Source organism: Haemaphysalis longicornis, unplaced genomic scaffold, assembly GCF_048455015.1.
Source record: "Haemaphysalis longicornis isolate Haplotype H1 unplaced genomic scaffold, Haemaphysalis longicornis Haplotype H1 scaffold_1, whole genome shotgun sequence".
Taxonomy (NCBI): Eukaryota; Metazoa; Arthropoda; class Arachnida; order Ixodida; family Ixodidae; genus Haemaphysalis; species Haemaphysalis longicornis.
Genome location: NW_027526203.1, coordinates 157,675,408 through 157,690,500, shown reverse-complemented (window position 1 = coordinate 157,690,500; position 15,093 = coordinate 157,675,408). Strand labels below are relative to the sequence as shown.

The window sequence follows — 15,093 nt, the reverse complement described above, 5'->3', positions numbered from 1 at the left end:
GCGTCTATCTCCCCTTGCCATTGCGCAATGCGGCGCGCTCCTTGCTGGCTACCTGTGCGGCGCATTAGAGCCTGCGCTGTGATTAGCGTAGCCGCGCATAATAAAACATCAATGTCTCCACCCAACAATCATGGGTTTCCTTAGTTTGTTACATAGAGATCGGGTCACTGTCCTTTTAATTTATCGTAGCCAATCCCCTGTATAGTTACACCCCTACAGAGCAATTCCAGCCTGATGGCCAGCTTCGCTGCCCTTCCCTCTTCCCAGGCTGCACGTGCTCTCATTTTTAGGGGCGAAGGGGCTCGGACTGTCGGCGTCTCCTGTCGTGTTATGTAGTCACGGTACAAAAACACCGGGAAACTCTTTTTCCAGCGCCTCAGGCTGGAAAGTAACGCTTACTGAAAGAACACACCGGGACATTCGCTTTCCAAAGCCTCGCGCTTCTTCTTAGTATACTTATTGGTATGCTGAGGCGTGTAACATGAAGACACGTTACGGCCAGTCTGTCTCTCATTTAATTGCATCCGGTTCAGCGCAAGACATGGCTCCACCGCCTCAGCAAGTGCACGCTTCCTCCTCTCGCTGGCTCTTCTCCGGCGCCCAATCAGCGCGCGCTGTGTGGCAAGAAAGGGACTTACATTCTTTGAATACGCTTATACACTGCATGCTTTGCCCCTCCCCAGGATTTGCGTTAGCGGAGATGGCCCGGGATTCTTTTTTTCTGGAGGCGGCAAAAAAAAAAAAGACTCCTTTCGTTAAAAATTTCAACACACGCACCCAGGTGGGAAATTTACCTTTAGTCCACCACTACGACCCGATTCACGGCCATGGTGCGAGCAGCTTCAGTGGAAAAACCCTTAAAAAGTTTTTCGACGGTAGAAGTATCACATACCAGTAGTTTTTTCAACTCTTCTATAACAGAAAATACTGTCAAGACAAACATTTTCAGTCAATGAAGTATAGTTTATTCGATGACACTGCAAGTCTAGCTAGTGCTGGAGTGTGCTGGTCAGGTTCATGTAGAACTCGAAGTACTTGTGAACTACTGTGGCGCTGAAAATAAACGAAGACAAAAAATGCTTCAGAACGATTACATGAAATCTGAAACACCACTAATTGAAGTAGGGAAGAAAAAGACAAATAAGTCATATATTACGATGCGTTGATTTTACCTGCTCAACATCGTGACAACGTGTGCGATACATAACATCAATTAACGCTCGTTTCTACTGTGTGAAGAACTTTTTAAGCAGCCTTTTTTACCATTTAGAGCACTACCGCATGCAAAGACGGTTCCGGCGGAGAACTATCGCGGTTAGAAAGGATCCAACTTTTTACCTAAGAATAGATTCTATGCTACTCAAGGAAAGTTTATCACCATGCTATAATACAATCGACGCTACTGGCCTTGCAGTATAATAACTGGTGGTTTTCTTGTTAGCAGCCACCATTTCGACTTTAACAAATTTATCACTAAAGGTAACGGTTGTGCTTCTACAAAATACATGACCAGCTCCAATGAAGCTCGTCAGCTGCCTTTACTGTAAGTAAATTTAGCTATTTTTAGAAGCACAACGGTTTTCTGAAAGCAAGTTGAGCTACACCACCACATTGTGAGCTAAGCACAGGAGCAGTAGCGCTAATTATGAAAAAGTATTCTGTGCTCCCATGCACTTAAAAACGAAAGCAAGATTATCGTAGAGGAATATCGGCATGCATTTAGAATTTCGTTGGGTCCATAAATATAAGGCGAGAGGTTGCTACAGCAACTTGGGTACACGCTGCACGCTAAAGTCACCGAACGCTGTCGGCGAGAGCGTTGAGGTGACGATGTCGGGCGCTACTCACTTGAAGTGCACCCGTCCGGACCTGTCGGTCGGTGCAAGCCAGTGCATCTCGACGTGCTCCTTGTCCGCCCTGCTCTCGTGCGTGGCGGCCGCACATTCGCTCAGAGCCTTGTATCCGACACCGGGCTCGAAGCGCCCTACTTCCTGGCCCTGCTCGTCCACCGATTTCACCTTGAAGCCTCGGAAGGGTTTGCCCACAGTGTACAAGGTCACTGCACCAGGCAGGAGGAAAGGCTCAGCAAAGGCTTACAAGGTCGTTCGTTTCACAAAGCGAACCCCTATTTCGCGTGCGCGCGCTTTCTGTCATTCCTGCCGTTATTGTTTATTTAAGTGCGTGTAATGTTTAAATTAAAGGAAGGAGCAAATCTGGCAGCCAACCTGATCGGCATTGCTAGTCTCACGGGGCCTGGACAATTACTGGAAACAAAAAGGATGTCCGCAACACCTTTACTAAACTGATTTTTCTTCAGTAAGCCCAGTGCTTACTGAACCGATTGTTGCTTATGTGTGGTTAACTGGTTTTTTTGGGCACTGCATTTAGGTTGCAAGCAGTACAATGCTTTGTTGAACGAAAACTCGTATTCTTGACGGTAGAGTTTACCATGTTTGTGATGCAGCGTTCCGGAGATGCCGGCTACAATATCGTCATCTGTCACCTCGGGTTGCATGGAAAGAATGAAACACTTTCAAAATGCAGGCAAGAAACTTCTGTTGAGTTATTCCTGTAACCCTATCAGCTCGGGTCATTTATACGGCCATTTTTAGCTCTGGTGGAAAAATTGACCTGCTACTTTCGTCTTGGTTTTCTTTAAATTATAATCAATAAATATTTACGTTACGTTTGATACGCGCTGTTTAATTTGCTGAAATTTCTGGGGCTGCTTAGAATTTCTTAAAGACGTGAAGGCGAAAGAAACCATAGCTAGACTGACCAGTTGTACAATTTTTTTCTTGATGTTTGCGGCCGCACAGTCACCATTTGGCCAGCACCCTAAGCCCCCTCCGAAGGCAGTTCCGTTTGTTCGCCATTGCCAGGAGTCTCCTGTTCATGATGTCAGTTCCTACACGTTGAAAAGCGCTCGGTATTGCTCCCGCTGCAGCGGTGTACCTTCGTTCGGCTCTGCTATTTCCATTTCCAGGCACACAGTACCCGCTGAAATATTCACACTGGTATTCTGTCTGCCTAACGATCTTATTATGTAAGTCACAGCGGCTTCCATGCAACATTGGACTTCCTCCGAAGAAATTATGAATTGTTTACCACATGGTCTGGTGCGTCGTTCCTAACCTGAGGTGCAAATCCATCTTTCCACAATGTCAGCCTATGGACCTGTGGAGGGTTCGTCAAAACCCGTTTTCAAAACTATGCAACTACCGTACGCAGTTCGAGATCCCTCCCAGTCTAGCGTCATAATTTTCGTTCATTCACTCGAAGTGATGCTGCGATGCTTGCGTACTCTCTGGAGCGGCAGTTGAACTATCAAATATGGACGGAGATATAAAAAAAGTATCACCCACTGTATGGAATCATTCCTTGCCCCACTCTCCGAATGCCGTGTGGCCTGGGAAAGCGTGACGAAGTAATTGTTCTCCCTATTCGCCTAAAAGTCGCTTTTACCAACCCCTATTTGCACAAGACGTGCCGAGTTTCTTCCCCTCATTGTCGCGCTACGGTGTCCGTCGGGACAATGAACCTATACTTTGTGTGTGTTTGCCCGTTTTGTCACTGCACGGCTAACCATGAAGGCCACGTTGGGACTGCGTGTTAATGCAACCGTGAAAATTAGCGAAGTCATCAGTCCATGGCACTTGCTGCCGTGACGACACAGGCTAGAAGGGCCTTCGTGTCATTTATCCGTGACTCCGGCATGACTTAGCTTGCCTTACGTATCCCTTGACTTTATGAGTGTGTGTGTGTGTCTGCTCTGTGCATGTTCCTGCCTCTGTCAATTTCCTTGTGCTTATCTGCGCTTGCTGCTGATGGTGCGATGTCTTCACTTCATTCGCTCACTTTCGCCCTTTTGATGTACATATGGAGTAGGAGAAGCTCGGTGCCACCCTGACTTCTCTTTACTGTGAAAGGCATCCCTCCTTCTCCCAAAAGCAACGCGTTCATCGCATGTGCTCAAACAGACGCCTGAAAAAAAGCAAACGATGGGTAGCTCCTTAGACACGTGGGCCCGGGCCAACCGTGAAAGCGCAGTAGCTATCGCTATTATTCTAATGAGCCCTATGCATAAGCATTGCGGAATCCTCCCCTCAGCTAGGTGGAAGGGAGGAAATGCAGTAGAAGAGCAACTCAAAAAAAGCCCTGAAGACTTTCTATTTTTGCCCTCTGGGGCGCTCCGGCCAAAACCACAAATCGCCGCTGCGGCAGTTTCTCTCATGAAAGTGAATGGCGGAAATGGCGAAGAGCCTAGATATTGGCACACATTATCGATCCTCGGGTGGTATAATTATTCGATAGAAGTTTACTAAGGTGAGCGTGGTAGGGTGTAAGGGAGTAGCTTCCGAGGGACAAACCCCCGGTTGAATTGAATGAATGTCTGGTCTCAGAAGACGTTTTAAGGGCGTACCCTTGACACGATCGTTGGCCGTAAAGTCCACCTTGTCCTGGACCAGCCGGTAAGGAGAGTTCTTGGCGTCCAGGGCATCTGTCTCAGCGTGGACGGGGCGCAAGTCGAAGAAGGGGTTACACGTCAACTCCGGCGCCCCGTTAGGAAATGCCATGGTAGCAGCCAAAGACAGCAGCACCAGAAGAGGCAAACTGAGTCGAGCCATGATTTTTGCTGCTCACACAACTGGAAAGACAACAATAATTAGCAACGGCAACAATTAACAGCGGCACGCCAATCGTGGCCGTTCATTAACATTTAGCGTGTACTAGAGCCCCTTGAAGCACGGCCATCACAACGGCGGTGCGTGACACTGACACGACATGTTACCTTTTCAGGCGTGGAGAAAAAACGTGCACAATGAAAGTTATTTTCATAGACCAAAGGGAGCGCCGTATAGATTGGCCAAATCCTGTCGAGAGGAATTTCTTTCCCGCAGCTTGGCTTAGTCGCCCGTTTGTGAGAGAACAAAAGCTTACCCTGTCACCCCGAAGACATTGGAGCGGTACCCAATACCAGCAAGCGTTGTCTGGTGGGACGACTGCAGGTCGTTTCGCTGCCGCAAGTGCGCCTTTGTCCTTTACTTTGGGGCAGAATTCAAAGTGTTGGCGGGTTCAATACCACTACAGTTTAATTAAAAATATATGAGGAGGAGATGGACGACAAAGCTGTGACGCCAAAATAGAAAAGCGGTGAAGGGTGTCAGGGTACATGCGAGACGTTTCGTAAAGGCACACGTCACGAGATGGCATGCAGGACCCGCGCACGCATGCGGAGTGGGAACCATTACCGGCCCTTGTCGCTATGCTAAACCTCTGTACTGCTTCTAATGCTAAACCGATTGATATAAAACAGACACAAATGAGAATCCACCATCTCTCTAGACAGTTGATGCTTTCATTTGTTTAACTCTGCTAGAACAACGGAGAGCGCTCAATGAACAACTTTGGAACATCTGTGCCTGGACTACAGAGAATTCGCGACTTTGCCCACGCAACGAAGCAACCAGGTGAAAAATACAAGGTAATTTCTGATAAACTTCTCCTGAATGGCCGACTTTACCACCTCGACCCGGTAACTAATGGTGTCGTGCCCTTGCCGAGGCGCGGAACCCCTGCTACGGAACAGAGTGAGACACTTTTAGAGGAGTCAAGCGCCACGGCTGCTAAAGAAAAGTGACTGAAAAATCATTCGTCCTCAAAGCTGTCAATCCTCCTGGCAAATTTTCGCAGCCTATTTAATAAACAGGACCTCCTATGCTCGTTCACTGAATCATGTTCGGCGGATATTGTGCTTGGAACTGAAACGTGGCTTTCCTCTGATGTTAGTGATTGCGAGTTGTCATTGGCTAAACACTTTTCTGTATTTAGGAAAGATAGAACAGTGTCTCGCGGTGGTGGTGTTATTGTGGCCGTTAAAAAGAATTTGCAAGCCCATTTAGTCGATACAATTCCATGTATAGAGATCCTATGGGTGATAGTACGCGTATCTGCCTCTGTGCGTTGTGCTGTCGGGGTCTGCTACCGTCCGCCAGATTCTTCCCCCGAATTTATTGAGCACTTAAACGAATCGCTGTGCTTTATACAAAACAAGTACCCAAAATACCCAATAATTCTTGCTGGAGACTTCAATTACCCAGGGATTGATTGGCGGTCAGGCATACCACATGGCAGCACAAAAAGGCATGAATGTCAAGAATTTCTCGATGTGTTGTCTGCCTTTGGTTTGAGTCAAATGGTAAGATTGCCTACACGTGTCGACAGAATTTTAGATCTTGTGCTGACCACAGAACCAAGCAATATGCTCGTACATGTTTTAGATAACATCAGCGATCACAACGTAGTGCATTGTGAGGTAACACTAGAAAGCTCCAAAACCGAGAATAAAACGAAAACAATTTTTGATTACAGCCGCGCGAACCGCGCCATGATAGAAACCGAATTGTTATCATTTTCCGCGCAGTTCTTCACTTCCTTTGCTCTCAGAAATGTAAATGAAAACTGGCAAATTGTTCGCGATAAGCTTCTGGACCTGAAAGAAAAATACGTTCCAAGAATCAGTATCACGTCATCGACGCAAAGCGCGTGGTTTACGACCGGCGTTAAACGCTGCATCAATAAGAAAAAGCGACTTTATTCAAAGGCCAGACGATCTGATTCAGCCGATGACTGGAAGCGCTACAAAGAACACTCTAAACTGTGCAAAACAGAAATCGAGGCAGCCAAGGAAAAAATTTTCAACAACGATATAACAAACCTACTGCAGACCAACACGAGAAAATTTTGGAAAGTGATAAATCCAAAGTACTCATCATCATCGTCCATATCATTGTCTAAAAATGGTACAGACCTTTCCTCATCAGAGGCTGCAGAGGAATTCAATTCTGTTTTTTGTTCTGTGTTTACAAATGAAAGCCCATTACCAGCCACTCTTACTTTACAGTCATTAGATTCAGCAATGGATGACTTGCTTATCACTCAGGAGGGTATTGCTGCAGCCATTGATAGACTCCCGACCAACTCTGCACCAGGCCCCGATGAAATATGCACCAAACTACTAAAAATGACTAAAGTGGTCATATCCCCGATCTTAGCTGCTTTATTTCAGCAATCGATAGACACAGGATGCGTACCGTTTGCTTGGAGAATTGCCCGTGTTATCCCCATCTTCAAGTCAGGCGACCCATCTGTGCCTCTTAACTACAGACCGATTTCCTTAACCAGCATAGTTTGCAAACTTCTAGAACACATAATATCATCTGCCGTAATGAGCTACCTAACAAAACAGAGCTTCTTTTTTTCTAATCAACATGGTTTTTTGAGAGGCCGTTCTTGTGAAACTCAGTTATTCGAATTAATGACTGATCTCCATAATGCAGTACATTCGTCCTCACAAATAGATGCTATATTCATAGATTTCGCCAAGGCCTTCGACAAAGTCCCTCACATCCCTCTAATGGAAAAACTTTCTGCTCTTAATATCAACCCTAAGATTAACAGGTGGATTAAGAACTTCCTAACCCATCGGTTTCAGTCAGTAACCATTAATGATCATTCCTCCTCTTTAGCTCAAGTAACTTCCGGTGTTCCACAGGGCTCAGTCTTGGGTCCTATCTTATTTTTAATATATATCAATGACATTAACACTAATATCTCTTCTACTATCCGATTATTTGCGGATGACTGCGTCATTTATAAGCAAATTAAAAACCCCCAAGATTTCTTATCCTTGCAAGCAGACCTTAATCAACTGACGAAATGGTGTAGGGATTGGCAGATGGAAGTAAATGTGCCCAAAACTAACGCCATAACATTTACCAAAACTAGCGCGTCTGAGCCCCGTCACTATTTTCTCAATAGTATGCCTGTACAAACCGTAACCATGGTAAAATACTTGGGGGTCCATATAATGTCTGATCTAACCTGGAATCACCATATCGATACAATAACCAGCAAAGCTTCTAAATCACTCGGATTCATTAGGCGCAATCTGCATTCAGCTAACACATCCACAAAGCTTCTGGCCTACTAAACACTTGTTCGATCAAAGATTGAATATGCAGCGCTAATCTGTCGTATCTCGTAAATAAACTTGAGGCACTCCAAAATAAAGCTGCCCGACTCATTCTCAGGAACTACTCACGAACATCAAGTATAACAGAAATGAAACAATCCCTGAACTTACCACCTCTACAACAACGCCGGCTTTATAGTCTTTTATCGGTTTTTCATAGGCTATACCACAGCCAGTCTTCTTTCGCTGCCTCGCACATAAGACCCGCTGGTCGCGTTTTTTCCCGTTTAGATCATGCATTCAAAGTTCAACCAATATTCGCGCGTACCAACCTATTTTTCTTTTCGCCACTCTTACTTGCTATTCGTCACTGGAATCAGCTCCCAGGTAACATCGTCACCCTCAGTAATCATGACTCATTTATCAAAGAGTTGCAGTTATTCCTCAATGTATAAATGATTTTTCAGTGTTTGTGTCATTTTTGAACCTCTTAGATTGGTTCAATGTTCGATGTTTGTGTTATTTTGAACCTGCCTTTTGTGTACCCTTTTTTTGAAACTATGCATTTCGACATGAATGTATTTGTATTCGCATTTTTTTGGGTGTTGCTGTTTTTAATGTTGCAATGTGTTCTTTTTTTCATTGCGACCCCTATGTAACGCCCGTAAGGGCCTTTAGGGTAAATGAGTAAATAAATAAATAAAATAAATAATGCTAAACCGATTGATATAAAACAGACACAAATGAGAATCCACCATCTCTCTAGACAGTTGATGCTTTCATTTGTTTAACTCTGCTAGAACAACGGAGAGCGCTCAATGAACAACTTTGGAACATCTGTGCCTGGACTACAGAGAATTCGCGGGTTTCTGCACAAACTCCAACAACCCTTTGCAATGCGAGAGTTTGTGTGCGTGTTCTCGGATACTGAACACAAGTCTGCATGCAAATTCTCATTGGTTGCTGACATGGATCGAATAATTACTTCCAACAAAGTCTTCATTCTAGACTAAGTGAGAATTGTTGCTACCGAACTATACATGTAGATTTGTTTTGAAATATGGAGCCATCGAAAAGGCTAGCTTGAACAAGCTGCCCACCAGCCACGTGCATGTGATTTTTGTTCGGCGCCACTGCACATCTTTCGACCGTATTTTCGCATCAGCGAGCCGAACGTCAAGCGGCGCCTACTGTATCTAGTGTCGCTTTGTCAAAAAAACCAATTCATTTATTCAGTTAGGGAAGTAGCCTTTCTTATTATGTCACCATTGCGTGCAATCCCTGCCATTGGAGTGCGCTTCCCATTCCCATAGTTCTTGTTTTTCTCCACGCACAGGCACTTCTTGTTTATATTAATCGTTGTGGTCGGGGTGTCGTTATCTCATTGTTCGTGACCGTACTCGCACTGCTGCTGACTTAAATCTGTGAAGGAGTGTGCAGAAATTTTCAACCTCGGTAGGTATTCTTGTTTGGATTTGTCTGGGTAGTTGCCATTCACCAAATAAGGTAAACATGAATGATTATTTCTACTGAACGCCGCCTCAGCTCAATCACATTATAGAAGAATTATCATTGTTTTTGATTGAACCAATCCACTAGGGTTTACGTTGCATAACATGTATGAGTAAGAAAAATTCGAGATAAAAAAATGAGGTTTGTCAGGCAGTTAGGTATAAATCTATTCGGAGCTGCGCCATTTGCAAGTGTAGGTCGACGTCTTCTATTCTGTACACCCACAATGCGAGACGTCCGTAATTGGTTTCTGCAGCATAGCTGATGTGCAGTAACATGTGCGCTTTCTTTAAAGAGCAATGTTTGGTGTAGTGGAGTAACTTTAGCGTAACTCTTTGATAACACATTATTCTCTAATTTGCTTCTTTCGTGGAAATGATTCATTCCGTTACCTTGCAGGGGAGCAGATTCAGGGAGGATTTTTTGTACATTGGTAATGGTATGCTGCACCGGACATAAACGTCTTACTGATTTGCACTTTACTATGTCTAGCATTAACCTGCGGTACATAGCGCATTAACCTTCGTATAAATTAACAAGAGATAATTTAAATGGAATAACTTCAGGCTGTTTCGTAGCCGGCCTTTTGAGATTATAAACACCAAATGAAGATAATGTGTTGAAGGACTGGAAGCAACTGGAACCACACTTGGATAGTGACGTATAAAATACATACAGCGAAATTTTCTTTAACCAGGTAATAATATGGCACTATTTGAAACAAACTAAATTGCACAAAAACGCTGTTGGGACAAACTGAACAGGGTGCTCACCGACCACGCGATGCAAGCCGTCTATCTGCTCTTCTTCCCCGCCGCAACGGTTTGGCTATTGCCGGATATCGTTAGTATTTATAGGAAGTACGCGTGTGACGTTTTTTCCACGCATATAGCTTCCAGAACAGTAATGCCGCGCCTAGAGCCGATAGCTCGTTGAACAGGGCTGGTTGAAATAAGACACAGGCGCTGTGCGTATTGTTTGGACAGGGCGACGCAATCCCGTTGCATTCTTGTCGGCCCTCACTATCATCTTCAGAGAGGAATCTATTGTTCCATGCCGGATTTTACTCAAGAATTACATTAAGAGATATGATTAAAATGTAACAATAGTTTGTACGCCCCACCAATTGCATGATTCACAGGGACCTGCATGTAAAAAACACGATTCTGTGGGTGAACACTTTAGGTCCCGAAACAACGCCCAAGTAAAACCGAAGATAGAAAGAAATAAAGAAAGCAGTGACGTCTGTAGGATGAACGGAACGTGGGGCAGTGGACCGCCATGACAGTTCCCATCCCTGTCTCCCACGTGATCGTTTACAGAAGCGAAGCCAGATTTGATCATGTGAGATTTCTTAAGCGGAGAGTTTGAGGTGCAGCTAAGGAATATTTGCTTTTACTTTTTATGAAAAATTCAAAGTAAGGACGTGTCTCACACAAATTCCTATCAAGCTATATAGCTGATCCAAGCGAATATACGCGTTTTTATTTGGTAAATGAAAGCCTGAAAAACAGGAGAGGGCAATTTTTTAATAAAAAAACAGCCACGTCTAAAAACACAGATGGACACGGATTTTTCGTCGCTGCTATTTCCCGATTACCATGATATAAAATAAACGGCCACATTAAACAGACAGGCAAAAGTGTACCTTGTGCAAATACCTGTAGCGATGTGAGCACATGTGGCGTATGAAAGCGCAAGTGGCAAAGGTCAATACAAACGGGATACGGCTTATTTTGCATGCACCTGATTTAGTTAAAAAGACCACAATACCCGAGCTTTAAGCCGAGCTTTGCTCCTTTTTAAGCGCGGTTTGTTTCCTACTACAGCTAATTCTTCGTATGTGTTTTTTTCTTCTTTTAATATTCTTCTTTCGCAGTAATAAGGATCAGAAATAAACGAATAGCCAAACAAAAAAAGGACGCAAGCCTATGTATAACGCACGCAAACTGCGTGGACATGACGGGGTAGATATAAAGATGCCACTAGGCAAAGACAAACTGAACGGAACGATAAAACACGCACCAAATGGAAGGAATTCAATAAGGCCAGTAAGGCGCAAGTGTCGCGCGAGCCATTGCGTGAGAAATCCGGTGTTTGGACCGGTGGCTGGCCCCTGACAACGTTTTACCAAAAGTTAAAAATCGTACCCTTCCCAGCGCTTAACGTGAGACCGTGGGATATTCACGATGTGCGAATAACGACATTACTGAGTTCGCACGAGAAAAATAATTACCGGGTTCTGTAAAAATATTGGAAGATCGCAACGAAGAAGGATGAAGAGCGAAAAAACTGCGCGACGACTACAGGATTTCAAATGATCTTTCAATGTCTAGGGATTACGTCAAATCCAAAGGTCGTGTTGTGTTTTTTTTTTCGTTCTTTTTCCTCGTTTGCTTCGTGCTTCCACTATGTTTCACTGTACTAACAGCCATTTAACCCAGCTAATCGCCTGGAACGAACGACTTATACCGGTTTAATGGGGCAGTTTCGCGATGAGGTCATTCCACATGGTCAGCTGGAAACGTGACAGGCGTAAAAGGTATCGAGGAAGGAAACAGTAGAGACGTTTCACTGCCGGCAGTCATGAGTTTGGCCTCTAGCGAGGAAGTAGCTTCCCGTTCGCAGGAAAAGCGATACAGAACTAGTAATAGCTGGTCTAGCATCGCTATACCCGCAATGACAAATGCACTTGCATGCGGGACCTGAAGCACAAATTAAGAGTTCCATCTAACCCATAGAGCCAAACGGAAGCCCTCTGAGGAACTACATCCACGTGTCGCGATAATTCGAAACCTTGGAAACTGGTTGAAGCATTGTGTGTAATTGAGGCGACCCACGTTGTTACTCCTTGCAGTGCCAGCTGTGGGCGGCAGCGTGCCATTGCCGTAGTTATTTTTGAAACCATCGCTTTGGGAGACCTTCAGTCAATAATCATTTGTCGTCTATGTTCACCGTTGCGAATAGCACATAACTGCGACAAGCGGCCGCCGGCATAATGTCACGCGGCACTCTGGTCACCATAAGCGGTCGCGCCATTGAGTGAGTGGAAGTGGTTGCGCCGCACACTGTTTGGAATGTCCGTGCTGGCGGACACCTGTCCAAGAGGGTGCGCTCATATTCGGGCATCCTTTGCCGCGGTTAAACTGGTGAAAATCACGATCCCAGGGACTACAGCTGACTTATTACGTTCAATTCAACACTGTACTGTGCATCAATTCAGTTTGGCGCTATGTCATTATCCTAAGCTACTAGAATGCGGAAAGCATTGCGCATTGGTCAATGCACCTCGTCGGATGTGTGATCGCGCCGTAGCCAATCCGGCCATAGGGCGCTGTTCCTCTCCTACACATTTACGTACCGCAGCCAATGGTCGAGCTGTTTCCGGAACCAGCCCGACTGATGCGATCATCTGGATATGATAATAACGAGGGTCATTGCTCTTCTCGTGTTGGGATGGGTAACCCGAGCCCCCGTGGTTTAGCGTGACTATGCCGTGCCGCCCGTTCCGCAGAAGTCAAATCAAAATAAATCTTTATTTTTCTCTGCAGAGAGGGAGATAGAGAGAGGGGAGGAAAAGGAAAAAAGCTGAACTGGTGCCAGAGCCCAAGACCCCCATTTTATTTTGTCCATTACGGTGTTGTAATATGCAAGAGTTTTCTTGTAGCGTCTCGAGTACACGCAATTTTATTACAAGCAAGTATTTCCATGCTTGGAAAAACAAAGAAATAAAACAAACAACCGAACGTGGAAATTCTGGTAAATATGAATCATTAAGGAGGGTGCACTTGCCTCGCCGTCGAGTAAACGCGGGAACATAAAAAACCTCGTTGCGTGTTTAACATGACAAGCCCTTGGGGTTTATCGTATACCTCGCACTGCAGGGGGGCAGTTCCGAAATAGTGAACACGGTTTCTCCATCCGGGGACGCAAGATGTCCTTTGGATAGTTGCCTGGCACAAAGGCGGCACACAAAATGGCCTCCGTATATCTATAATTGTTTGTTACCACCATTTATTACTGCCACGAAATGCATTGCCCCCTGCTATGTCAGAGCAGATGCGTAACAGCAGATGTTTCTAAGCGAATTAGTCGCTCCTACATCGGCTCATGCCAGGCACATGGTCGAGCTCTACCGAAGCGGGGCAGGCGTGTTCTGTGATCTTGATACTCGATGTAAACCCTCTGGTTGCAACTTATTCTGGGGAAAAAAATCACAACCTCTCTCTTTGAAGCGCTTTCAATCCTCCATGATTTCTTTTTGCTCACTGCTTGACCGTATAGCAGTGCTAACTGTTGGAATAAGCGGGGTAGATTTCTGTTCCTTTTAGCAATCTAATTTAATCTTCCCGAAGGGGTTCGCATGCCAGCGCGGTCTTCTTGCTGTCAGCAGCAGAAACTGATAACGTTGTTCGGCGCAATTCCCGTTGATACGGGCTCCGCACCAACTTCTTTATTAGCAATAACTTTTCGAACACCCAAGTGTATTTCGTAAATGCTGAACTGACGTTCTGGGACATCATGAGAGCTTCCCGCGATATTATCGTAACAGCGGCGCCCATATTCCCTTTATTCGGAATTTATTTCTCGTTCGCTCTCTACTTTGCTCACGCTACACATCGCAAGCTTATCCTGCTGTTGTGCTCGCGTATCGACGCTTTCGGCAATGCTTGCTTTTTACGTACTCGCGATGTGTTCCCGCCTTAGCCATTCATAGCCATCGAATGATGGCACCCAGGGTCATATCCTCTTTCACATTTGCGGCAGCTGTTAGAGCTCCTCAATGGGCCTATGATCATGAGAGAGAACGCTCAAGCAATATTTACCATTGAAGAGAGGGGGAAGATTCATCAGTGCCAGTTTATGATTACTGGAGACCTAGTTAGAAGCTACCGGAGGGTTCCGTCAACGGATCAGGCCTGTAGCTTTACGCATTATTTTGCTAATTAGAATAATCGTCCGCAACGAGTTGAAGATTGATTTGGAATACGCGTCCTACTGTTTTTTTTTACAGTCTGATGGGAAACGTTCTACAAGCTCAGAAAGGATTTGCATTGCTTTCCTTATACTACATGGCGATGGTCCCTGGGTCGGTGTCACACCACATGGAATGTCGGTGTGAAGTACTGAGCCAAATACGTGAACCAGGCCTCGGCGTTATAACGCACAAGTGACAGTTAAGACGGAATAATGTCACTTACCCTCGCCACATAAAAGGTGAAACACAGGGCGCCCTACGGTGATGGAGTCAAATGCGATGACCGGCAGTATTTATAAAGGAAATGTCCTCGGATCATATGGAACAACACACTTTAATGAAGCTTTTTGTTCTTTTATTAACCTATAGCGACACGGTATTAACCTATACCGACAACAAAAGATGCAATAACAGCCGTGTTCAGTGCCCATGTTTTCATCTAGACGTGCTTGTCACTTCACACCATTGTTGAAGCACAGTGGGGCGGTTTTAGCGTTGCGCTGTGTACACTTGTTCGGCGGTAAACCTCGACGTCATTTTCTCTGAGACGTATCCTTGTCCCTTTGGTGGTAAATGATGGTATCGGCGCGTCTTTGGAATCGATCTAAGTGTTTCGTATCCGCTGCTA

At 45.1% G+C, this 15,093-nt stretch overlaps 1 protein-coding gene across 2 annotated transcripts in view; it reads right to left on the bottom strand.

The window, feature by feature from the left end:
* Positions 1-942: 942 nt before the first annotated feature.
* Positions 943-15,093, bottom strand: part of LOC144138393 (putative defense protein 3) — a 51,515-nt gene continuing 37,364 nt past the window's right edge. Inside the window, exons 1-4 of one of the 2 annotated variants that reach the window (XM_077670667.1) lie at positions 10,261-10,396; positions 4,424-4,648; positions 1,849-2,059; positions 943-1,053 (exon numbers count right to left, since the gene is read on the bottom strand). In XM_077670667.1, coding sequence (XP_077526793.1) covers positions 990-1,053; positions 1,849-2,059; positions 4,424-4,628 — 480 coding nt within the window. In that variant the 5' untranslated portion in view covers positions 4,629-4,648; positions 10,261-10,396 and the 3' untranslated portion in view covers positions 943-989. Of the gene's footprint in view, positions 1,054-1,848; positions 2,060-4,423; positions 4,649-10,260; positions 10,397-15,093 lie in introns of those variants that run through there. The other variant, XM_077670675.1, reaches the window with a different exon arrangement.